General features: G+C 39.1%; 2 protein-coding genes across 2 annotated transcripts; both read right to left on the bottom strand.

Annotated features, from left to right (window-relative positions):
• Nucleotides 1-969: 969 nt before the first annotated feature.
• Nucleotides 970-2,518, bottom strand: LOC100764213 (membrane-spanning 4-domains subfamily A member 6D-like). Its single transcript, XM_035441361.1, is given in 3 exon segments — nucleotides 970-1,018; nucleotides 1,020-1,183; nucleotides 2,372-2,518. Coding segments are annotated over 3 exon segments (360 nt in total).
• Nucleotides 2,519-11,797: 9,279 nt separating this feature from the next.
• On the bottom strand, nucleotides 11,798-22,673 carry LOC100759397 (membrane-spanning 4-domains subfamily A member 4D-like). The gene is made up of 6 exons (XM_035441578.1): nucleotides 22,539-22,673; nucleotides 20,422-20,550; nucleotides 17,409-17,465; nucleotides 16,007-16,123; nucleotides 13,562-13,663; nucleotides 11,798-11,944 (listed from the first exon to the last, which is right to left on the bottom strand). The coding sequence occupies exons 1-6, from the start codon at nucleotides 22,671-22,673 to the stop codon at nucleotides 11,798-11,800; spliced, it is 687 nt and encodes a 228-aa protein (XP_035297469.1).
• Nucleotides 22,674-25,581: the final 2,908 nt, after the last annotated feature.

The following is a 25,581-nucleotide window of genomic DNA, read 5'->3' on the forward strand; positions in this document are numbered from 1 at the left end:
TCGTAAGAAAGCAGGAGTTTTACGTGAGATTCCTTGGCACTGGTCTTGGGCCTAAGGCACAGTAAGATTTCGGTCACTGTGACAGGAAGAATGTGCTCTATATAGGGATATTTAGAACCCAGAATCAGCTCACAAATAGAACAAGTAATTACTGAAGGGCTTAGCTTGCAACTTCAGTGTGGAAGCTGAGCCCTGAATAGTTCTCTCTGGGTTCCATCCTCATCAGTTCGGGGTTATGGATCTTGTACTCACCAAAGACTTCTTTGACTTTGTCTCCGTAATGACTGTCAGAATTCCAGAGATAATAAACTGCTCAGACAAGAGGAAAACATCGCCAGGTTAATTTCTATGTACAAAGTGACTACGGTATTACTCTCTTGGCTTTATGAGAAATTTCCATGGGAACAGCCCAAGAAACAAATGACCAATGATACACTTAGGCTCCCATAGGAGTCCATGTACTATTCAGAAAACACAAAAAGGTAGACAAGAGCAGAAATCTATCCCATTAAAATAATACTTTAAAGGTAGTAAAAACGTATCATGTTAATTGGAAAGGAAAAATTTGGAATTAGATGATTCTAGATCCTGAAGCATTGGTCTACAGGGAAAGAGAATAGAAAATAGGTTTGGGTTATTTTTTTTATCATCCTCAGTGCCTTCAACAAAGCCAGATTCTAAGAATGAAAGTGCTCCTTCCTGCCAGGTAGTCAGTCCACTGGGTGTCACTACATTATATAGAAAGCTCTAGATCACATGGATCTCATTTTCTGGATGTTTTACTCAACCTATAGAGGCCACTAAATTCATCATAGCTCAATAGGTGGGAAGAAAAAGATGATATTCGCAAGAAATGCTTATTTGAACTAGATGAATAGCATCTTCAGAATGGTGTAACCTCTGCCCTAATACATTAAGACTTTCTGTGGATGACACACAGAAAAAACAGATCTACCACCCACCTCTTTCTCACAGTAGACAGAAACTGAGCTAGGTGATAGCTCCCTCCTCTGTTCTCCCATCTCGCTCCACACAAAACTCTACTTACAAACAAGGATCCTACAAATGGGTAGCCAGATTTTAACAGGAGAGAAAACACTGGGGTAAAGTGTATGGTGTTTGGAGTAGATGCCAAAATGATGCCCAGACACAACACCATCACACCACACATGATCTGGATCGCCTGTCAAAAGAAGAGAGATGGGAGATTAAAACCAGCACTGAAAGAGGAACCTCTCCCCTCCTCCGGTGGTACTTATGTATTGCCACCTTCTACAATGTCACTGTAACACACAGACACTGTAAAAGCTCTGGGGTGAGAGGAGGGCAGTTCATTCTGAAGGGGAGGTGGCTCTGCTACAGTCTCAGGCCACCTTCAGGTGTTTGTGTTCATGAACCCCTGGCATGCTCAAAAGACCCTAAGATCTCCTGGCTGGGGCTGAGCTGTGAGTTCATGGTTAGCAAGTCTCCTGCTCCCTCTTGTGGTAGGAAGAGTAATCTGAAAGCCCTTCAATTGACCTCTTGCCACATCTCCCAGAGCCCACAGAACACCACCATGAGCTAGCCTATCTGCCCAGCTCCACAACAACTTTAATCTAGGTGTCCATTCTGGGGATCCTTAGCCTCTGTATTAAAAGGGCAATCGTGTCTTTCTGTCATCCTCATTCACCCATAGACTCTCAGCCCTTTTAAGTTTGGTTAAGCAATTTAAAAAGTTTTTGTTACATGTACTTCAAAGCAATTCATATGATTGTATGCACAAGGTAAGGCCATTGGTTCTATTAAGCTCTGAAACTGGGTAGCACAGAGGCCCATGTAGATAGTGTTGGCAGAGACAACACTGAAAAACAGCCTCGGCTTTCTTCACAGCACAAAGTATTTGTTCTTTCTCATTTCCTCCCTTTACCCAAAAAAGTCCCTTTAGTAAATCTGGGATGAGAGCAGAAAAGCAAACCAATGTTTTTTTTGTTTTGTTTTGTTTTTGTTGTTGTTTTTTTTTTTTGTACTGCCTCTTCTCCCTAAAGAGGAGAAAGGTATTTTACACCCAGTGAGCGCCTAGAATGTATCTACAATTTATTTCTATAAATAAAATACTAGCAAGTATTTTAAAATACTTTAAAAATGAAAACAAAAAAGAATTAAACAACAAAATCTCAACGATTCATATTTGCAATAAGGGAAAAAATATTTGTTAGTTGTGGAAAGTCTTGGAGATACATGCAGTCTGCCAAGGACTGGTCTACAGACCACTCTGTGATGACTTTGTCAAAATTGAAGACTTTCCATACCCCAAATCTATTTCTAGTCCTAAGACACAGTGTCTCTTCCTTCTGCCCTCCACCCATCCCAGAGCAATTTGACTTGCGTTTACCGCCATCACTTTGATTTCTGCCTTTAGATATTTCTTCAGGCTGTCTTGCTTCTGCTGGGCAGGCTGGGGTTTGTCTGTTTGGGGAAAGTCAACTCCATTTGTTGAAATCACTGTGACAGTCTCATTGGTCACGACTTGTGGGATCATAATGGAGCTTCCACAGCTGGAAGAGAAAATGAACTCAACTCTTAAAAGGAACTGTTCTCACTGTAGCAATTTTTGTTGTTTTGTTTGTTTTGTTTTGGGCTGTTTGTTGAGAGAAAGAAGGTATGAAATTGGATGGGAAGGGAGGATCAGAATATATTGTATGAATTTTCAATAAAAAAACTAAATGCTTTACTCTGAATACAAAATGTCCAACCAACAAACAAAACGATATAAGCTCTGCTCCCAGGTTCTGCTGCCACCTCCCAGACTGTGTGCCTTCCTGTATGCTTGATCTGTTTTCTGGTAGATGTAACTGGTAGTACAGAGAAATGAAAACCTAACACACCTTGGGTTCCTCAGGTCTTTCCCAGTAATGTTGGACTGATTTTAGATAATAAACACATTGTAGGTAGAGATAGCATGAGTCTCTAGAGGTTCCTGTGTCCATACCTAAAAGTTCACACAAAATTTGCAAAATGTAGCTGAGCTCTTTCCTCAATTCAGCCTATCTTAAGTGCATTTTCTTTATTCGATGACATTTACCCTCAAGTTACTCTGCTAGTCATAAGATATTAAAATGCAATCTTCAATGTTTTCCAATTCATGCTACATACCACTCAAAATACTTAATCCCATTTGTCTGTGAGTCTAATAGTACCATTTTTAGAGTTAGCACTTCATATTTTATCATATTTAATAGAAGTTATCTCGCAGTGTTTTTAATCCTTGAAAAACCCTTCCTGTTAATTAATAAAATCATAATCAGTAAGAAAATTCAGAGTCAAAAGTTTGATATACATGTGGAAGTAATTCGCATTTTGTTCAGGGACATAAAGATCAATGTTAGATAAATATTTAGAGTTCTTATTATATTATCTATTGCTATTTATTATAAACAAATTATTTAATATTATATTAATAGTAATAATACATGATTATTAATCAGTTGCCTACACACAGTTGGGTGTTGGACCCCAGCTGTCTCTGACTCTGCTTCTTCTCCCCATTTCCTCCCTCCCTGCTAATGGCAGCCCGTGTCTGAGTCTCTTCAGTATGGAGAAGCAGCTGAATGCACTGATGTGAGAAGTCCTGGAGTCATAACCTGGGGTTCAAGGTCAGAACTCTGTCTTTGTTAGTTGGAAAGACTAAGTTGCCTATGGAATTGGTTTCCTAGCTCAGCTTGGTGTTGTGGGATATTTTGATGGCACTCTGATACTCCAAAGACTTCCTAATAAAGTTATACCTTGAACCTGGTGGTGGAGTTGGTGACTAGCTGATTGGAGTTGGCCACAGAGAAGCCAGCAATTTCGATATGGAAGACACACAGGAAAGAAAGGACAGGGATTGGAGTATGAGCTTCCTCTTGGTTCTGGGACAAGGAAAGAGAACATGTCTCGCAGTATTTCTGGCCAAAACTCAAGGTCAGCTAGTTGCTACTCAGTCTCTCTGAGCTAGCAGGTTTTCAACCCAGTCTTTGACTTCTGAGTCTTATTAATAAATAGAATAATAGAAACTTAATTCAAACCTACATATTGTGGTAGTAACAGAGCCGGGGCCATGGGACCAGAAGCCCCACCAGGCCATGGCCTGAGTGGCCGGCAGGGTGTGGCTGAGGGGCCATGGGATGGTAGATGATAATTAAAGAATCAGTAGATTCATGTGTCACTGCTAAACCAACAGAAAAACTTCAGCTTGGCTCTCTTTCCTCTGTACCATTCTCAGCCCTTAGGCTGCCCAATCAGCGAATGACCTGAGAACCTTGCAGTACAACAGTACTGATCCCATGGATCACATGGCCTTAGGCCAGTGACCACCAAGATCATGCAGCTAGGGACAGCAGGGACAGAGGTAAGTCAGATGCCTCTTCCCTTTCCCCATTTAGTTCTGAAGTGCCCAGGATCTCCACCGCTGTCACAAGTATCAGAACTTTCCCGTAATGAAGTCCAGTATAGAGTGCTGTACAGGGGAGAGCCTCTTCAGGGATGCCTACCTTGCCTGTGTGCCTCCCTGTCTCCCCAAGCTGGGCTCTCGGGAATCTCAAGATCTTTTAATGATCGGTTGGTTCTTTCAGTCTGATTCTTGGTTCTTAGTTGTGAAGTTCTGACTGGCCCAGCCCTTCTTCTTTCAGTGTTCACTACCACACAGGATGTGATGCTTACAGACTGTAGACACAAGAAGGCAGTTGCACTTCCTATTTCAGAAACTCCCAGTAGTTTCAGAAAAATCACAGTACTGGTAGAGTGTGGGGTGGTGAGCTCCAATAGTCAGCAGCTCCATGTAATGACCAAGTCCATGTTCTTGAACCTTAGTTGTCTAAGTGTTAGAGAACAGCAACAAGCTGGGGAAAGCCATGAAGATGAGATAAAGTGTCTTTGAAAGGCCTGCCTTGCATCTTAGGATTTAGCGACCTGCCTTGGTTACTAATGATATTTCCAGTCACAGTAATATTGATGAATAAAACATTTCACAATATACAATAAAGTATAATGATAGTAGTAATAATTATACTTAGGCTTTGAGGGAATGTTTAATAATATATAATCATTGTAATAATTGAACATATTACAATACTTATGGTACTTGTTTATTTATGCTTTGCTGGTTTTTTTTGTTGTTTTTACTAATTCCCCAGCCTCTGAAAAAGCTACAAGCAGCCATTCAGTAATCAAAGATTAATTGATACCCACTTTAGAGCCCTTCTGATTTTCTTCTTCCAACCCACTTCTAGACCACGGGACTTCTCTAACAATGGAGGTGCCCAGGCAATAACTGGACACTACTAAGAAAGTAACAGATCAGGAGAGAAGCACGTGGGAAAGTTTCAACACACAAGAATGACTTCAACTATCCCGCAGTCAGGATGCTGTCATGAAGACAGCTGTCCTTGTGACTTTCAGGCACAGTTCAGAAGCTGACTGATGATAATTAATTGTACAGGAGAAACAGAGCCACATTCAGCAACTCCACAGCCACACTCTGGAAACTTCCTTCTTCTTTTCCTTGAAGTCAGCCAGTAAGAACTCAGGGCTCCAGCATGAGCTGTCCCCGCCACATCAGAGGGATGTGGATTCTGCAGCTCCCGCATGAACTCTTCTGATGAAGACACAAGAGAGGACATGTCATTTCACCTTTTGGAGTCGCCTTTGTTCTCAAGGCCAGATCCTCACAGAAATAGATAGAGCCCTGCTTCAATTTACAGAAGATTGAGAGACCAGATTCTCTAAGACAACCATGGAAATGGGCTTTCTGGTGTTGGGTCTCCTTTCCCAGGAAGACTATTGTCACTGCCCTTTCCCATCATGCCCTGCGTACTCATGGCTGCCTCAGGACCCAGTGAATTAGTGAGGTGCAGTGACTCTTCTGAGCTTTGACAAAGTAGAAGTGAGGCCTTTTGAGGGCAGCCACACCCACCTTTGTCTCCAGGAGAATTTGCTAATAAACAAATTAAATCTGTCCACCCAAGATTCCCTCTCCTCTATCTTTCCTCTCCTTGCTCTCACAAGTTTAAATGTACTTAGAGACATTTAATAGAGTACATGAAATAATGCCTGGAAGACTACTCTAACGAAGTCCTTCAAAGTGACCTGAGTGGTATTTTTTGCCATACTACCCCATGTCTTCCCCATCCAACTCTTCCCACCATCAATCTCCTCTTTTCCCCAACATAGGGCTTTTGTGTTTTATTTGGAGAGGGGACTTCTACACTCTGAGCAAAAAGCTGCTCTCCCTAGTCTCAGCTTAGATCCATCCTGCCCTTACACCCTCAAGTGTTCCCAGAGTCTGAGTCTGGCACCTGTACCTGGAGACAAAAGACTAATTAACAATAGCACACTCTGCTTAGTCATCTGGGACTCTCTAGTCACAATCTCCTATTCTCTCTAAGCACCTTTGCAAATGTTCTGCTCCTTTGGCCCACTACCCCCGACGCCAGGAAACGCCTCTTCATATTTTGCATTCATTTAGGATTGCTTTTTTCTCCTATTTTTCCCAAGCCAACGTGTACAGTCTCTGGTGATCAATTATTTTCTCTTTGCTTAACTTTCTCCACCATATGCTACCTGCTCTCTGATCTTTTGTAATACTCTCTTCTGACCAATTTTTATGCTTTCTGGATTTGATCCTTTCTTTCCCCTTCTAAGTATAGGAGTTTTGTTTTTTGTTTTTTCTTTTTGTTTTGTTTTTCTGAGACAGGGACTCTCTGTGTAGCTTTGGAGCCTATCCTGGCACTTGCTCTGGAAACTTGGCCTCCAACTCACAGAGATCCGCCTGCCTCTGACTCCCAAGTGCTGGGATTAAAGGCGTACGCCACCAATGCCGGGCTTAAGTATAGGAGTTTAACCTGCCTTAATTCTATCTCAAAATAGTTCTCCTATTCACTCTTATAGTTCGTTTAATCACTCTTATAACCTCTCAGAATTAAAGTCTAAGAATAAGCTTATATATGTAGTTTGCCTCTGCTACTCTTCCACCATTCAGATTTCTATATTACTGCTTCCCTTTCCCACAATGTTATTGATATTCAGTTTTATTAAAGACTCAAAAACTCAATATATCAGCCAACTGTTGTCGGTTTAACTATCTTTTAAGGTGTTAACAACTTGAACCAATTTTCTCTTTGGTCCTTTGATGTAGGATCCTGTGTAGCCCAGGTTGACTTCTAACTCACTATGTAACAGAGGCTGACCTTGTACTGGGATTCTAGGCATTCATGCCCAGACCTACCAAATTTGTAGTAGATATTTATCTACATGTATTATACATGACCTCTTCTTGTCATTTCCCTTGACTGCTTTTCAACTCATCTTCAATTTATTCATCATCAATTTATTATTCATTTACCACATATGTCTTGCTGAACTACATATACACTCATAGTTTTCCTGATTTTACCTATCCATTTCACTAGACTGAATGACTGAATACCTGCTACTGCAACTCACTAATTGATAAACATCACTGAACAACAACTGTGTTAGTAAATGTACTGATAAATCAAACAATATGCATCGTTTTTGTAAAACTTTATATCTTTGAAAAACCATTATCATTGAGGATGCAAAATATTTCCATATAGAAAATTATTTATGTTAAATATATATATATATATATATACATATATATATGTAGAGAGAGGTGGTTTTAGTAGATTATAGATGCCCAACTACAGCTGTTGAAGTTTCTAAAAAGAACAATGTGCCAAATATTGCCAGATTAAGTTTAGTTAAATCCCCAGCCTACTTCCTCATTTTACTTTTGTTCATGGTTGCAGACACACAATAAAATCTAAATTATTCCTCGATTACTTCAAGAAGGAATGTATGTAAGACTGTGACACCAAGCAAGAAAATAGGAGTAGACTCTGGAATTACTCAGAAACATTTTTGAGATGCTTCTTCTCTGTGTGTAATTTCCCAGTTAAACCAGTTCACTGTTTGTCCTTTAGAACTCAGCATCTCTTTTTGCCCTGGTCACTGAAGAACTGCAATCGCACCAGTGGGGAGACAGTAGGGTTCCAACACTGTGCTGTCTATTTCCTGTCATTTTTCTGTGTCAGATGAGAAAGAAAACAGTCTTTTAGACCATGTCACCATGGTCCAAGCATCTCCTTTTTTGAGAGAGAAGCACAGAATTGTGTTTTCTTCGAAGCACACTTCCAGGGTAAGAGTGAAGACAGGATAAGAAAATTGAATGAATTCTTTACAATTTTAGTAAATGAAACCTTGTAGGTATAGAAAAATGTTTTCCTTTCCTCTGCTTATACTTTCTATTCTCTTGGTAAGGAAAGAACAAAAGAAAAAACATGCTTCAAATGGAGAAGGAAAAATGCATTACTTTGCAATAACGTTGGTCTTGTTCATAATGTCTTGTGGCTAAACTGTGATTGGGAAATAGGAAAGATGCAATTGCAAATGCAGCCTGACCACCTGCTCCTGTGTCGGCCAGATTCAGAGAACAAAGGCTGAGAGTGTAACATAAGCACTTTCAATACTGACTGGGATGTCCCATCCTTAGCTGAGAACTCACTTCCCATAAGGAGAAGAACAAGGAAGTGACACAAAGAACAAAGAGAGAACTGCTTGAAAGGAAACAGAATTGAGCAAAGTGTTGGGATTCTTAGTGAGTGTGACACATTACAGACCAGAAACACATCTGCAGCTGTGTCTGACTCCAGAGGCATTTGAGTAACCCCAGTAAGGGAAAATGTCTCATTTTCTTACTTGAAACAGTTTCAAATCGATCATTGTCTTATTGGTACTGGTCTTAAAACGATTGCTTTGTGTTTTTGTCTGCATCTATGGACACTAGCATCATTCATGAGTGATCTGCTCTCCTACCTTAGACACCCCATAAATTCTCTGTAACACTGGAAGTTAGAATATCAACATCTGAATTTAGGGATATATTTCAAAGACATGGAATATTTTACAAAACAGTCAATCCATACTAGCCCTCTAAATTACAAAACAGTGCAAGAACAGATACAAAATGAAACCAGAGTGAGAAATGGCCCAAGCATCTAGATGATAGCACTCTTAAAAGACCAGAGAGGCAGCTTTATTTATAAGCCAACCATATTGATTTGAATATATGAGTAAATGTAAGATATATTCTAGCCAAATTATATATAATATACATATAAGTTGTGAACAGTGGTGTAAATTTAGTAGGGATTTTTTAAAAGATTTTATTCATTTATTATGTATACAACATTCTGTTTCCATGTATATCTGCACACCAGAAGAGGGCACCAGATCTCATAAGGGATGGTTGTGAGCCACCATGTGGTTGCTGGGAATTGAACTCAGGACCTCTGGAAAAACAGCCAGTGCTCTTAACCTCTGAGCCATCTCTCCAGCCAAGTAGGGATTTTATACTAGATTATGTTAATAAACTTTGGAATGTACTACTGATAATAATAAGTAAGTATATTAATTACGTTCCTGATCACTCCAGTCAAAGTACAGATGAAAGGCAAATAAAAAAGTAGAAGTTTACTTTAGCGAATGGCTTCTGCAGGTATGGTGCCACTGGGAGGAAGAAATGGTGGGACAGCAGTCACATGTGACAGAGTCTCTCAGTGAGGCTTGCCCCTAAGCAGAAAGCTCATGAAGAAACGGAAAGGCAGTATGTACTGGTGGCCATGCCAGAGGAACAGCAGGTGGTAATTGAAGTTCAAGGTGCCAGCCCACCAGGTGGAAACTGTCTGATGGGCCAATCTCAGACAGGCGAAGCTCAGAGACCACAGACCTCAGAATGTCTTTTGCTTCTGCTGTGCCTTTACCTGTGTAGTGCTGCCATCTATTTCTGGTATCTGGCATGGTGTGAATGGGTGAGGGGAGATCCCCACTGCCTGTAATGTAGTGTGTTTATCTCATGGAAACATCCTATGTAATAATCATCTAAGGGAGATGAAAAATATGTTTTTGTCTATATTCATTATAAATATACTGGGCTTTTTTTTTTTAACCTGTGGATTATTATGAAGGTGATTCCTCCCTAAGCTGTATTGTCTAACTGATAATAATGTTAGCTTATACAGAGTTTTGATAAATAAAAATAAATACAAGGAAATGTTACACAGCTAAGGCCTATGAGTTGCATTTAAAGAGCTGCATAGATTACAGCTTAAGTTAATGGTTAAGGAAAACCACTGAGTCCCAGGAGCCAGACTGGCTCAAATTCCTTTCATCTTAATGCTGAGAGATGCAGTCACAGGTTTCAGGGTGTATCGTGAGATGAAACAAAGCCTTAAATAACTTCAGGTTATATCAGATATTTTGATAATAGCTTTAAGATGAAAAACCCCAGAAAATAATCTAAAGTTCACAATGACAAATAGTTGAATTATAAATTCATTAGATTAAGGTCAAAAATATAAAGTATCCCAATTGTTGCTAGCTGACATACTTTCCTTGCTAGGTTTGGTTGGTGATCAAAGACGATGATTAATTCTTTGTACCCATTCCTGCCCTCCTGATATAAAAAAAATCATTGATGAGTGAATATGCACCCTAAAGCCTTAAAGTACAGCTGACTGAGTGTTTCTTATGTGAAAAAGTTCAGGTTTGTGATTTCTTTAAGACTCCTTTATTAATTTTCAAGATAAATAGTAAGATAATTGATTCTTTTCTTTTTGTGTAACCTCAATATGCAGTATGCCAACAAAAGAGTTGTCTGAGAAGAAATACTTCCTGTTTGCTCATGTTCTGTTAATCTGTAACAAGCCACCTAGATGTAAATGTATATTGGTTATTGGGGTGACTTTGTTTTTAATCATGTAAGGGAGATGAAAAATATGTTTTATCTATATTCATTATAGTCATTCACGTGAAAAGTAGAATCTAACCACATTGTAATCCATACATATATCCCAAACTTTGTTGGGCTATATAAGCTTTAGAAAAGAAGTACATGGAGGAATAAAAGAAGAAGGATACTATTAAGAGAGGGTGTAAATGTCTTTTTCCTTAACCCCCTTTGATAGAAAAATCTAGTATACACCGATGCCTTGATTCCTTTTGAGCCTTGTGCTATCTGGAGGCTGGTTCCCCAGCAAGTGGAACCTCTTCAAAGCCAACCTTTAGTGACTTGCTTTCACAAGTTAGACCTCATATCTGAAAAATTCAGCAATCTCTCAGAAGAGCGGCACCATTTTGAGACCAAGTGTTCAAACATGTAAGCCTGTAGGGGAAAGGTGTGTGTGTGTGTGTGTGTGTGTGTGTGTGTGTGTGTGTGTGTGTGTGTGTGTGTATTAGGGATCAGGTATTCTGATTTCAATCACTTGTCTTCACTGTAACTTTTCACCATACCAATTAAAGTGTACACTATGGTATTCTGTGATGCACATGCACATAGAGATTTAAATTGATTGTTTTAGTTAGTGATTTAATATGCCTGTTGTCTTATATACTTTGTCTCTTTACATGATCACGAGTAACTAAATCTACTTATTTAGCAAAAGCCCCAAGTAAAATGTGTACCGTAGTCTTCACTTCTTGAAGAACTCATTTCACTAACATGTTTTTTTTTCAGTTCACATTCAAAACTTCTTTGCCAATTCAATATCCTGTACATACAATAAATGGAAGATATTCAGGTATTGTTGGCCTAGTAAATGCTTGGGTTTATTTTTTTATAGCAGATCTGATATTCACACCAACATGCAGTGCAGTGAAGTGTCAATTTCTCAGGAAACAAGTAATGAGCGCACATGTGTGCGCACGAGCACACACACACACACACACACACACACACACACACACACACACACACACACACTTAGAATAGGAATCTTTCTCCAGTGGGATTCTTGTATAGATTTTCTGGAACATTTCTTTCTTGGTATACTGGTGGTACCAATGGTTGAAGTATCACAGGAGGCACTGTTGCTGGCACAGCAGGATTTGGTGGTAGAATTACAACAACCTGTGAAATGAATCAAAATGTCATTGAGTCACCCAATATACCCAGCGCTTCCTTTTCCTTACCCCATGATGTCACCTTTACCAGTGTCTACAATGTTGCTACTGAGAACAATCACACATCACCCCTGTTGGTGTCTCAGGCACCACTTAGATCAGGTATTGGACACATAAGATACTCATTCTATGGCAGAGTTTGACCAGAGAAGCTGATGTTGGCAGCTACATCTTGGAGTATCAATTTTCCAGGCAAATGGCTTAAGTGAAACAAGGTGTTATGGGAAATGATAATAGTGCTCTTTCAAACTAGTTTACTCCTGCAGATAGCATCACATCCAGACCTCGATGTGACAGCCATGAACAAAGCTCTGCACATGTGACAGTAACCCAGAATGGCAGAAGTATCATGAGACTTGAGAAAATTCTGTCCTTCACAACTCAAGAGATGTGGGCAGTGATAGAATGAAGAAAATGTATGCACTTAAGCATCTTGTGCCCCTAGGCCCCTGCTCTTGTAGGTTAACTCAGAAGCTCATCAGGAGCAGCAATGCTCAGATCTAGGGAGAAATTACTGGGTTTCACTTTCTCTACTTGAAGCTCTGAAGCTTTGAGGACACATGGTCTACTTCCTGGTCTGTTTCTCCTGAGTCTGTCACTTTGTTATGTGACCTTCTTTCTTCTCAATGCTCAAGAACATCTGCTTCAGTCCTTGGGGAAAGACAATGACCAGGTGTGCACAAACTGAAATTTTCTGATAAACAACAGCCCAGTCAACTCCCTGAGCACACTTTATACAAGACAATAGGGCTTGGAGTGGAGAAAATGGGGCTGGATTTGATCAAAGCACATTAGATACAAATATGGCATTCTCAAACAATAAAAAAGATTAGCACATGAAAGAAACTTGTGTACAGAAGACTGGAAACCCTTCTTCATCTGGGTTTCACCTAAGGAACATAGCGTGCTAGGTTGGGACGATTGTCAGTGAACCATGCGATACAAACAAAAAAAATGCAGAGTCTGTAACAGTCCTGTAAAGGATGCTACATTCTGTAGTTGGATGCCTTCCATGTTCTTTCTACAGCTCACAAGCCCACTTCTATTCTTAGAAATACTTCTTTTAATAAATGATCTCTATTTCTATTTCTAAGCATGAGACTCTGGTACAGTCTTTTGCTTTGCAAAGCAAGGATCTGGAATTGGGTAACCTCTGAGTGCAAATCTGTGGCTTGGCAATCCTACACATGTTTTCCCAGACTCTTTGGGTTTTCTCGATCTTTCTCTCATCTCCCCTCTGTCTGAAGGCTGCATGGATTTTCAGATTGTCTTTCCTGTTGTTTTGCTCTCCCTCAAACTGTCATAAAAATGTTCTTGAGCTTCCTATTGAGTCTGATTCTAAACTCTTTTATTAATAAAACTAAGAACCACAAAGGGAATCTCAGTTTCCCTGGTAACATAGCCTTTTACATCTGAGCAGGGGACCCAGATAAGCTGTTGTTGGTCTTGACTTGAGAACGCTAAGAGACATGAAGATGTGTCTTTGAAAGCTACTAAATTTGTGTGACTGATTACAGAGCAATAGAAACCTACTAAAAATCATCCAACAAGGACTGTTACTTACATCATTGGAGTTACAGCAGGATGCTTTACATCCAAAGGCAGAGATGGATACAGCAATGCAGAATTCTAGCATATTTAAAATGAGCATCAAAGCATCTATACCCTAAAAACAGATTTATACAAAGGAATGTGAATAGTGAGTGGAGATGATAAGTTTGAAATATGCAACCCCCCCCCCCCGACTACTGTTCCAAAAGAGGAAAGACCCTGGCTAGGGGTTTGGAAATCAAGCTTTTGATATGGCCCAACATTTAACACAATTTCCTGGACTCATGAATGTCATTTATTTTCTCACCTTTTTTTTACTAATAAAAATTATCAGAGACCCCAGAGCCTGCTATGCTCTGATGTTAGAAATTTCACAAGGAGAAAACAATACTATTATTTCACTTTTGAGGAGAATAGTCTTTCACGTTGGCTTTCTAACCAAGCTCTGGAATGGGGAGATCCTAGTTTTCAGTGGGAATGAAGGTTGTTTATAGACAATCTAGGCAGACGATCCTAGCCTCTGCAGGGTATCCAAGTTATTATAGCATCTTCACAAGTAGAAGCAAGATGCTGAAGAATCAAAACCCAAGTGACTGAGGATGCTGTAGTGCTAACCTTGAAAATTGAGGACAGAATGATGAGCCAAGGGATGTAGGTGGAAATACATGTAGATGGGAGGTAGAAACACAAAGGCCAAGAAAATTAACTTTCCCTAAATCTCCCAGGAAGGACAACAGCCCTGACAACATTTTGATTTTATGCAATTGATACTCATTTTGAACTTCTGTCATCTTGCAATACCTCTGGATTATGCACTAATTTGACAGCAGTTGCCACAACTATGGTAAATGATTGGAGTGTTGAACACCATGTTCTTTAGTATTCAATGTACTTGACTTTGTTTGATTCTTCATTAAGCCACAGGATCAAAACAGAGGAACAAAAGGTGTCTTATTTGTTCTGAATTCTCTTGCCTTGAACTGGTGCCTGGAATTGTTGGGTTTGAATATTCTGTCTTTTCCTCTCAGTGATCAGAAATGCTCCCTCTCCTATGAATTAGTCAGTTGATCAGGATCTTGGCACATTAGAGATACTGACTCAGTGGGCCCTGAGAATATTTGCATTTGTTGTTTTTATCCTTGTTCCTGCCCCAACAGATCCAGTAGCCTCCGTGTTTCAGGCATTGTGTGATGAGGGATGTCCTTCTGTATATGATTCTCTTATTGGGTTGATGATTAAAACACTGCGTGGCCAATAGAGGCAGGAAGTTAGGCAGGGCTAGGAAATGAGGAGAATTCTGGGAAAGATAGGCAGGGAGGCACCAGAAAGGATTACCACTGAGGGACTGGGAGGCTAGGACACACCAACCATTCTTTGGTAAGATAAGGCCATGTAGAAATACATAGAATAGTAGTTATGAGTTAATAATTAAGACAGAGCTAGCCAATAAGAAGCCCTAGCCATTGGCCAACAGTTTTATAATTAATATATGTCTCCATGTATTTATTTGGGTGTGAACTGACTGTGGAACCACACTGGAATGAAAAACCAGTAACAATTGTGGCAGGCACAAGTGGAGAACAGCAAGTAAAAGAGATGGTAGCCTGGTCCTCAGAAATGTGACCACCTAGATAGGCAGATTAAGAGTGTCTTTGAAAGTCAGAGAGTACAGAAGTTAGGTCTGTATGCCTCAAATTCTCCCTTACAAATATTTAATCACTCTCATATGATCTATAAACAGTATCCACATAACATATTTTAGTTCACATAAACAAGTACAGACTGGGCCTGGTAGCTCAGTTATATTATATTCCCAAGACTAAGATGAGATGGTAGTTTTTAATCCAAGGGCAGCCCAGGCTATAAAGCAAGACACCCCCCCTATGTCCAGAAATATCAAACAAACACACAAACTGAAAATAGCAACATAAACCAAACAAAAGGAAGATTTTCAACATGAGTAGCAGGTGTATATGTAGGAATTGTTATTTTTCTAGTCACTTTGGCTGATCATTGACAATTTCATGTGGCTTGTCTGATGGTTCCAGGTAACAAGTACACTATCTGTTCTTTCTTACAAAGAACTCATTGTTTTAAACCTGTTTTGTAAAATCATAATCTGTACAATATATCTTTTCTCCCAAGAGTTTTGGAATCCCCACTATTAGGAACTTGGTTTTATTTTGGGTCTCTTTGGGGTGCCAACTCAAGGTCGGACATGACATATGGGATCCTATGTGTGTGAACTATTAGCGGTTTTCTTTTTACTTAGTTATAGACAGAAGGGAAATATTCCAATGTCACCTGATCCCTAAATAACTGTTCTACTTCCCAATCATTCCCAGCTCCCCACAGTGATTTTTACAGTCATAGTGCTGATTGTCTTTTTTTTTTTTTTTTCAGGAATCAGTGAGCCCTTGCCTCCACTTTGCATCCCAACAGCAGAGGAAATACTTACCACAACAATTTTACCAAGTCTTTCAGCTACACTAACAGTCACACTGATGGCACTGATTATACTTGTTGCTGCAGCCACCACAGAACTAATGATGTTCAAACTTAGACTGCCGGCGACCTAGAAAGGCATAGGAGTCAGTTCATTCAACAGCATCCTTGGTATATAGCTCCATCAATATTGAAACACACCATGACTTTTTTTAAATGCATTTCATCCTCTTTTTGCCAAAAGTAGATGTGTCTTTCCTTATGGTATCTTTACTTCCAATCCCTTGCCAAAGTAAAAACATTTGGTTGTTCCTAAGACTAAATCCCCCAGACAATTCTCAAGGACACAAGATGCTCTTCAGATTTCCTAGTGAAAATTTCAGTCTTTGACACGTTATCTGGAAAGCCCCATCTGTCATTTCCCACCACACTTTGCTACAAACGCCGAGTGTTCGCCTTGTGTAATGCTAATAATCACTCACAGCCATATCCCTCTTGCGTATTTCCCCCTATGCTGTAGATCTGGCTCCACAATTTTCTTCCTGTTGTTCAGTAAAACCAGCTTTACTAAGAGAGGTAAAACCACTCAGAAAACTGAAACTTGCTGTGTCTCTAACTTGAGGTACATTTTAATGGTCAAAGCTGGTTAAAGATGCTAAGGAGGTAGATAGGAGCCCAGGTATAGAAAGGTCACTTCTACATCATGCTACAGAAGTTGACATTTACCTGTTGCAGGAAGGGAAATTCAAATTCATCTTTTAGCTAGTGAAATAATTGTTGAAATCCTGGCTATTGTATTTTATCAGTCTTTTGACAGAAATCCCATTATAAATGTCTTTTTGAGATCGTTTATTGTTTTATATGTATAAGGGATTTGTCTGCATGTACGTACATGCCTGGCGCCCACATAAGTCAGAAGGAGGCTTCAGATTCCCTGGAATTGGATTTCTATGAGCCATCATGTAGATGCTTAGAATCAAACCCAGGTCCTCTGCTCTTAATCACCAAGATATCTCTATGCCCTCTGTAATTAAAAACCCTATTGTTTTGGATACATTTGTAGAAGTCATTTTAACCTGTCAGTCAGTGATATTTCTCCCCTGAAAGTAGCTGGTGCCATTGTCACAGGATAGGTCTGAAGCTTCAAGGTTCACCTGTCTAACACAACTTGACATTCCTTCTCCAGAATTCACTTCACCAGAACCAATATTCTTCTAACAACTGCCTTGACGAAATATCCACTCAGATGAGACCCATTATGAAACAGTAGCTCAGCTACACCTTCGAAAGTCAGACCCTTCTAAAACTCATAGCCTTGACCTTAAGAAAATAGAATCAACCACTTTTACATTTTAGTAGAATATGCATTGATGAAATCATTCTCATTTTATGGCAAAATAAAACAAAATACACACCAGACTCTCCGTAGTTATCACTGCTGCTGAAATTGACAAGGCTCCTGAGAGTAGGAACTGGTCATAAGAGGAAAAATTAGGGTTAAATATCTTTAAATAATTATTATAAATTATAGCATGCTAAACTTACTTCTAAATCAACTAGATCTGTTAAGGTGATCAGTTGTCCTCACAGCAGTTTCAGTTGTCACATACTGTCCCCTTACCCACAAGAACTGAGGACTGAAGTCAGTCAATGGAAGAATGAGGGTTTCTTTTTTAATTACACAACTATCGTCCAATCAAAATTGTTAAAGAGCAATCCTTAAAACAAGATTTTGCTCACATGACTCCCAAACAAAAACAGAACAGAAATTATTCATGCTGAAAATGTATATTGGAAGCTATAAATAAAATAATGGCAAAAATTAAATTCTATATTAGATAATCACAAGAACATTGAAGCTCATTTGAGTCTATCAATTTGGCAATTATTTTCAATTTCTTCCTTTTTTCATTTACAACATGGTACTTATTAAAATAACATAGTCATAATACAAGGAGGAGAACATGTGGGTGGCTAAAGCAAATGGGTCTCTTATACACTGCACTGCCTGCTGAATTGACCTCTTTAAACTATTTAGTTGGATACATAGATGCCTGCATTTCTTTTCAAATTTTTGTTTAGAAGATTTACAAGTTAATGGGAGCATCAGTAGGATCACATCATTGAAATGAAAACTAAGATATAAATGTAAAGCTGGGGAGATTGCTGCCAACCAATTGTTTCACATGCAGGTCTGAACCCTTATAAAAAATTGAGCCCTTGGGTTCGATCCTCCATCATGAACTGTGGAAGTTGGTTTCCAAGTAGAGCAAAGGGGTCAAGACCACGCTGGGAAAACTCACAGAAACAGCTTACCTGAGCAAGTGGGAACTCAAGGACCCAAGTCTGACAACTGGGGAACCAACATAGGACCAAAACTGGCCTCCTGAATGTGGGTGTCAGCTAGGAGCACTGTGTAGTCTATGGGGCCTCTGGCAGTGGAACCAGGATGCATCCCTAGTGCACGATGGACTTAGGGAGCCTGTTGCCCATGGAGATAATCTCTTAGCCTAGATACACGGGGGAGGGCCTAGGTCATCCCCCAGATGACTTGACAGATTTTGACGATCACTCATAGAAGGCCTCAACTTTCCTGGGGAGTGGATGGGGGATGGGATGGGAGCTTGGTGGGGGTCATGTGAGGATGGGAGGGAGAGGGAACTGGGATTGATATGTAAAATAAGATTGTTTCTAATTTAAATAAAATCTATAAAAAAGACTTCATAGTAAAAAGCAAAAAACAAACAAACAAAAAAGAAATAAAGATAAAAGCACAAAACATTGGTGAGGAGATATATGAGATTCTGAGTCCTCATTCCTGGATTGAATACATCTTGAGTATATTAACCTTTCCTAGTCTCATTTTTGTCATTTATACAATGATGATGAAAGCAAATCTCTCAGAAGTTGTAGTAATTGGTTGAAGCAGAACATTACATACAAAAACATTTAGCAATATGTCCAGATTATAGTGCAGTGAAAGCTGTTACTGGTGTTTTGGGTGGTATTATCATAATCATTGATATTATTATTGATATGTCAAGTGCTGTGCAACTTTGAAAAGTATGGGAGCCTGTGGCATTCCTTAAATCTTTTTTATTTAAATTTAAAAAATTTACATGCCAGCCCAAGTTCTCCCTCCCTCACCTCTCCCCCACCTCTCCTCTTTCCACACCCTACTTTCCACTCCTCAGAGGGGGAACGGTCTCCCCTGGGGAATCAACAAAGTGTGGCATACTAAGTTGAGGAAAGACCAATCCCCTCCCCTGTGTATCAAGGCTGAGCAAGGTATTCCACCACGGATTGGGCTCCAAAAAGCTAGTTCATGCACCTGGGGTAAGTCTGGTCCCACTGCCAGAGCCCCCTCCAACAGATCAAGCCACATTCATAGGGTCTAGTTAGGTCCCATGCGGGTTCCCCAGATCCCAGCTATTGGGAGCTCAAGGACTATGGACTGACAGGTGGGGAACCTGCATTCCTCAAATCTTAAACACCTGTTGTAAATAGGAAGGGCACATCAAAGTGCCATGTCTACAAAATAGCAATTTTCTCATTCTCACATTTATCAATAACTAGAACCCTTATAACAGTTGAATGGGATTCTCAATTGTAGAATAACCAAGTTTATGCATTTTATTTTCCATTTGTCTGCTCATAATATATAGGTAAGAAAATGTTTGATAATTCATACTTGACACTCTGAACTCTAAAGAAACTCTCTTAAGTTTTATTATAAAGAAAGATTTTTTATCTTTTAAAAATTCTTATTCAAATTGTTGATTAGTTATTTTATTGAAAAATTGAATCAAAATTTATCTAGTTTTCCTATTCTCTTAAGATAAGCATTTACTGAGAGTTGACTAGCCAGACATTGTTAATCGCATGCTCAGCTTTGTCTCCTCTTCCTTGCTAACAACACCCTGATTTCATCCCTTTTTTCATGATCCTTTCCCAGCTACAGAAGTCAGTCTCAATTTCCCCAAGTTAGAGATGTGAGCTAATTATCCTTGACTTAAGAATACACTCATAAAATATTTATGAGCAGTGAAATAGATACATCAACAGGCAAAGTGCTCTGTCATCAAGAGGCGCTACCGAATAACCAACCCTAGGAATGATTAGCCTCCAGACTCCTGATGAAATTAGTTGTGCCAATGTTTAAGTAACTCTTGTGGGAGTCACAGTACATGAGTACATGATGTCACGGTATCCTAAATGGCATATTAAATAAGCAGGTCACCTAGTTTATGTGAATGGTATGTTGAAACTGCAACACAAAAAAAGGAAAAAAACCTGAATAAGGTTTAGATACACTGTTCCCAAACTTATAGACTACTTGAAAGAGCAGACTGAGGATTCCACCCAAGGTTCATGGAATCACAACAGAATGTTATTATCTCCAGTTATGTAAGATGGCATGTTACTCACCACGATTGAACCCCAAACTGGGGCCCATATGTGCATTGATAATGGAGAATGAAGAATATGAATATCTTTTGTATTGTTCACTATCATACCCAAGCTGAAGTAAATGAGAGCAATCATAACTTGAACAACCTAGACACAAAAAAGTGAAACATTATCCACCACAAAAATGATGTCCATGCTAAGTACTATCCAACCACTAAGTTACCTTTGTCTCCACCTTTAATATTCACAGATGAATTTTGAAATATTATTCTCTTGTCAATAATTTTCATATACAGATGGGATGTACTAACATAAAAATTTCCCTTAGAATCTCTCTCTCTGTCACACACACACACACACACACACACACAAACATGCCTACATTCCCCCACACACACATCCCCACCACACACTTGTTTCAATAATTTCAAGCTTAGAGGGGATTTATAAAGTTCTTCCCAGAGGTCCTTTTATGATACCCATGATGCATCTCTACCACTGAATTATCCTTTGTCACATGCTTACATATGAAAGACTCTGGAATTAGGAAGAAATTATTCCAAAAAGAAGCAACTTGAAGAAACAAAATTAGATGCAGAGTGAAGAAAATATGAAGAGCACACATGATCTTCTTTGGGGACTTGGAGTATGAGGAAGGGTTGTAAATATGGTGATCTAAAAACAGGAGAACCCCCATAATAAAGACTAAAGAAAATATAAACAACTTTTGAAGATGTGTGGGAGGAAATGAGAATGGCGCATAAAAAGAAATGCATAGGGCTATAGAAAAAGATTGGAAAAGACATTTACATATTTATGTATGTATATATATATGTTCATATGTATGTATACTTGCAGCAATAATGTTCAAAGAAAGAGATATCATGATTATGAAAAGAAATGGACAGCTGGTAGAAGAAAAGAGATGAGGGTAAGCTTATAATTCTATTTTAATTAATTTTTCAATGAAAAAAGACAGATCTAAACTGAGTTAATTTTCCACACTTTCATTTGTGGGAACCCCCAGAAAGGACAAGAATTTAATCCAAAGGAAAAATAAAAATAGAGTGAAAACCGCTAGAATTCAAAACAGGAAATCAATGTAGAAAACTTACAAAACCTAGGTTTATTTTCCTTTAAAGATAGATAAAATCAATTAGTTGCTAGGCAAGATAACTAGGAAGACAAATGATTAATACTATCAGAAATTGTCCAGGGAATAGCACTGTGGAAACCCAAAAGAAGAGGCCAACAAATCCAATATACTTAGAGGAATTACCTGAGAATACCACATACAAATCTCAGGGGGAAAAAAAGCCACTATGAATGGTCTTATATCACAAGATAGAACAATTAAAAGGAATTAATATTGCATGATATTACTATGATTTATTTTAATTAACACTTAAAGGAATTAATAGAAGAACACAAGCGCTAACCAAGCTCTCAGCACTGGGGAGTGGATACTGTAAACATAAAACTGCTCTCAATTTAAAAATTCTTATTGATATATTTAAAACACACAAATTCCATGTGAACATGAAACATGTATCATGAAAATGATCATTTTTCAAAATTTACAACAATTAGAACAGAGAAGTAGAAAAGAGACAGGTGTCTGTCTAACGACAGACCTTAAACCTGCCTAAGATGTTATTCCTTGAAGTTCTCTATTTTTTTTTAGGCACACTCTTCTGAAGACAGAAGTATGTGGAAAACAGAGGATTTCTCAACATCTGACTAGCAGGAGAAAGAAAGACACTGGAAATATATAAAAACGGTATGGGTTTGCCAGCCAGTGGGTAGGTGTGGGGCTGGACCACGGCAGCAGCTTGCATAGCTTTTTGTCTGCATTGAATTAGATGATCATCGTGGATGATCCACAGCCTAGAACATACCTGAAGTTTCTATATTTTAAACATAATTAAATTGAAAGTCTGGTGTGATAGGATAACATATCCATTTTCAAATGATAGATTTGAAAAACAAATGCTAGTGACCCCGGGATGTGTTGAAGGAACATGAGGCTCATGGGACAGAGTACTGGTGTTAGTTTTTTTTTTTTTTTTTTTTAACCATTTATATACTTATAAAATCATTCTCCCCTCAGAGCAAAAAAAAAAAAAAAGTCTTACCCCAAGGACTTTGGGTTCCCCCTTCAAGAATTTCTCTGCATTCTCTTTCCACATCTGTGGCCTTAAAATAAACCTCTCCGAAGTCTGAGCTCCTCCAGGGGCCACCTCTGTGGTGGTCTGTTCTATTCCTTTCATGGGTGTCATGGCAGCTGAAGCAGTGCTGAAATAAGAGAGCAATTTTGAATGAACTCCTTGAAATGACTCAATGCCAGGTTCCTGCCTTAAGGGTAAATTCCAAACTAAATCCTCCTATGATACAATAAAAATTTTAGCTTAGATAAGTTACACAAACAGTTTGAATCTCTTGGTAAGAGAAGCTCTTGTATTGTTGTTTTCTTAGCCTTGTTTTGAATGCTATGTTCAAACTATTAGAACATAGATAGCCATGACTTTGGACTTCATTTTCAAATCAGTTGTTGGAGCATTTGTACAAGTTGACTTCATTTTGGGGAGGTTTCCCCCAGCTCCCTATCTACTGCACCAGGACAAAGAAATCCACCACTCTTCTCATGCGTTCTCTGGTTTCCATCAGATACAACTTTTCCCTGCCTGTACACTACTCAAGGCAAGAGAGGATTCACGCAGCCTTGGTACTTCCTTTTCATGTTCCATAAGGCAAAGGTCTTCTTAAGGAAATGCAAGGTGAAGGGTGTAGTCCACTCCAAGGCAGGACTCATTCGCTTTTTATAAAGGGCCTTTGTGATGCCTCTCAGAAATACCTTCAGACCTCTGGGAATGCTGACTTTCTTGGTTGTCTATTAACATTCCCCTTGTGAGTCAATGACTAAAGAGGAAGACTAAGGGGAAGAATCTAAAGAGTGAGCCTCTCTTTTGTTAAATAGAAAACACACACACACACACACACACACACACACACACACTCATAAATCTCTACAATTTTCTGATAATTGATGGTGATTAGGAAATGAAACATGAGCAGGGAAAAGCCTGGCCTGAGATCTGAAAAACCTAGCTCTTACATGAAGATGTGAATTTCTGGTTATTAAGAGTCTCTGGATTACTTTGACTGCGCGCCTGTGTAAGAGTGCATTGGGCACCATTGTTTCCAAGCTTCTTTCTGATCTTCACACTGCTAAAACTCTGCTCAGTGTCTTCCACTGACAAACATTTGCATCAGCAACCTCATCTCATGGCCTGTGCCCCCCTAAAGGAAGCCAGAAATGCTAGTCCTGGTCACAGGCCAACTCAGGAGCAGACTAAGCATATCAGACTGGGCACTCGGGCTCCATCCTCTGTATCTCCACCAAACTCTGCATGGAACAGATACTGTCTTAACTGATGGATTTTCAAGATATATGTAGGAGATAGAGATGAATATTATGGAAGAATGTTATTAAGAGTGTGTGAAATGATCAGTCAATAATTTGGATTTTTGATGCCCTGGGACTAGAAAAAGAATAGAAAAGAAGACAACCTCACACAGTGCCCAGTTGGGACCTTTATCTTTTCTTTTACTTTCTTTATTTTTTAAATGTCACTATTTTATTTTTGAGAATTTCATACTTGAGTACTGTATTTACATCATTTACACCTCATCCTCTCCTCCCTCCAACTTTTCCCGTGTTCCCCCACTCTCTTTCATATTTATGACCTCTTTTTATTTATTATTGATATATTTGCATGATTATATATAATACAGAACCATATATAATATAGACATACATATTTATAAACATACAACCTGTGGGGTCCATTTAGTATTGCTCGTACGTATATTGTTTAGGGATAACCACCTAGGAGTGAATAACCCATCAGGGAGCTCATTGTTGGAGAAGACTGATTCTGCCTCTCTTAATAGTCAGTAATTGACCGGGTGGTAGTGGCACACGCCTTTAATCCCAGCACTTGGGAGGCAGAGGCAGGCAGATCTCAGTGAGTTTGAGGCCAGCCTGGTTTACAAAATGAGTTCCAGGACAGTCAGAACTACACAGAGAAACCCTGTTTCAAACAAACGAACAAACAAACAAAAAATAGCCAGTGATTGTCTGCAGTTCTTCATCTAAGGGTGAACATGGCAAGATATCCTCAGGGGTACAATAGTGGCATGTATGCCTTGGGGGTAGCCAAGAGCTGTCTAAATGGCTTTACAGAATACTCAATAGAAGGAAATTCATATCTGGTACTGTAAACCTAGCCACCTACCTGTGGCTGGTGAGGCCATAGACCCGGAGAACAAAATATTGCTGCCACTTTACCAAGCCTTTGTCTTTTCTTTATCCTTATTCTTTGCATTGAAAACTGCCTCCCCAGCTACATTTAAATGTCTGCTCAACTCCAAATCAAAATACTAGTGTGTGCAGTGAAAGGTGATCTCATTTTTTCCATCTAGATGTCCTATATTCATCTAATTAAAAGTCCTATATTCATCAAATTAAAAGTCATCACGTGGAAAGCCTAGGAAGCCAAATCCTTGCACCTACCTTCTTCCAGCCTGCAATGCCTGCATCTGTGTCTGCTGAAGGCCAGGCTCAGGGAAGTACCTCAGTCTTTGCACAGACCTAGTGCCCACACCACATGCAGCACCTCACTGAGATGAAATTTGCATGCTGCTTCTATCATCTTTCTAGATCATAAACACCGTGGTGTGGGTTTCTGAAAGAAAAACAGCTACTTCCTTTTTTTCTAAATAGAAATGGTTAACTTTCTATTTCTCAATTAGGGTGTATATATTACTGTAAGATACACTCAAAAAGAGTGGCTGACAGTTTTCCTTTTCCACAAGAAAATAGTAATGTTTATTGTGGTGATAAGGATGGAGACTTACTCTTTGTAAAACTCTGTCAAAGGAATATAAACAAAATGCTATGATAACATGAAAATATTGCATGACCCATTGTTTTGTATATTAAAATTAATAAAAGCAAAACTCAAACTAAATAAAACAGAAATACCAAAGTATAACAAATATACAATTTTAAAGACAACATACTCAGGCTAATGTCATTTAGATGGCCTTTCAACATCTTTTTGCAAAAAATTATACATTGCTGTTACTGTGCTTTTCTGTTTATATAGAATTTAA

Source organism: Cricetulus griseus, chromosome 3 (genome assembly GCF_003668045.3).
Source record: "Cricetulus griseus strain 17A/GY chromosome 3, alternate assembly CriGri-PICRH-1.0, whole genome shotgun sequence".
NCBI lineage: Eukaryota > Metazoa > Chordata > Mammalia > Rodentia > Cricetidae > Cricetulus > Cricetulus griseus.

Excerpts from the sequence above, each read along its gene's own strand:
- LOC100759397 (XM_035441578.1), bottom strand. The coding sequence starts at position 22,673 with ATGAAAGGAATAGAACAGACCACCACAGAGGTGGCCCCTGGAGGAGCT. Across the intron at positions 20,551-22,538 it reads GGGAACCCAAAGTCCTTGGG|GTTGTTCAAGTTATGATTGC; the intron begins GTAAGACTTTTT and ends TTTTGTGTCTAG. Across the intron at positions 13,664-16,006 it reads GACTTGGTAAAATTGTTGTG|GGTATAGATGCTTTGATGCT; the intron begins GTAAGTATTTCC and ends ATCTGTTTTTAG.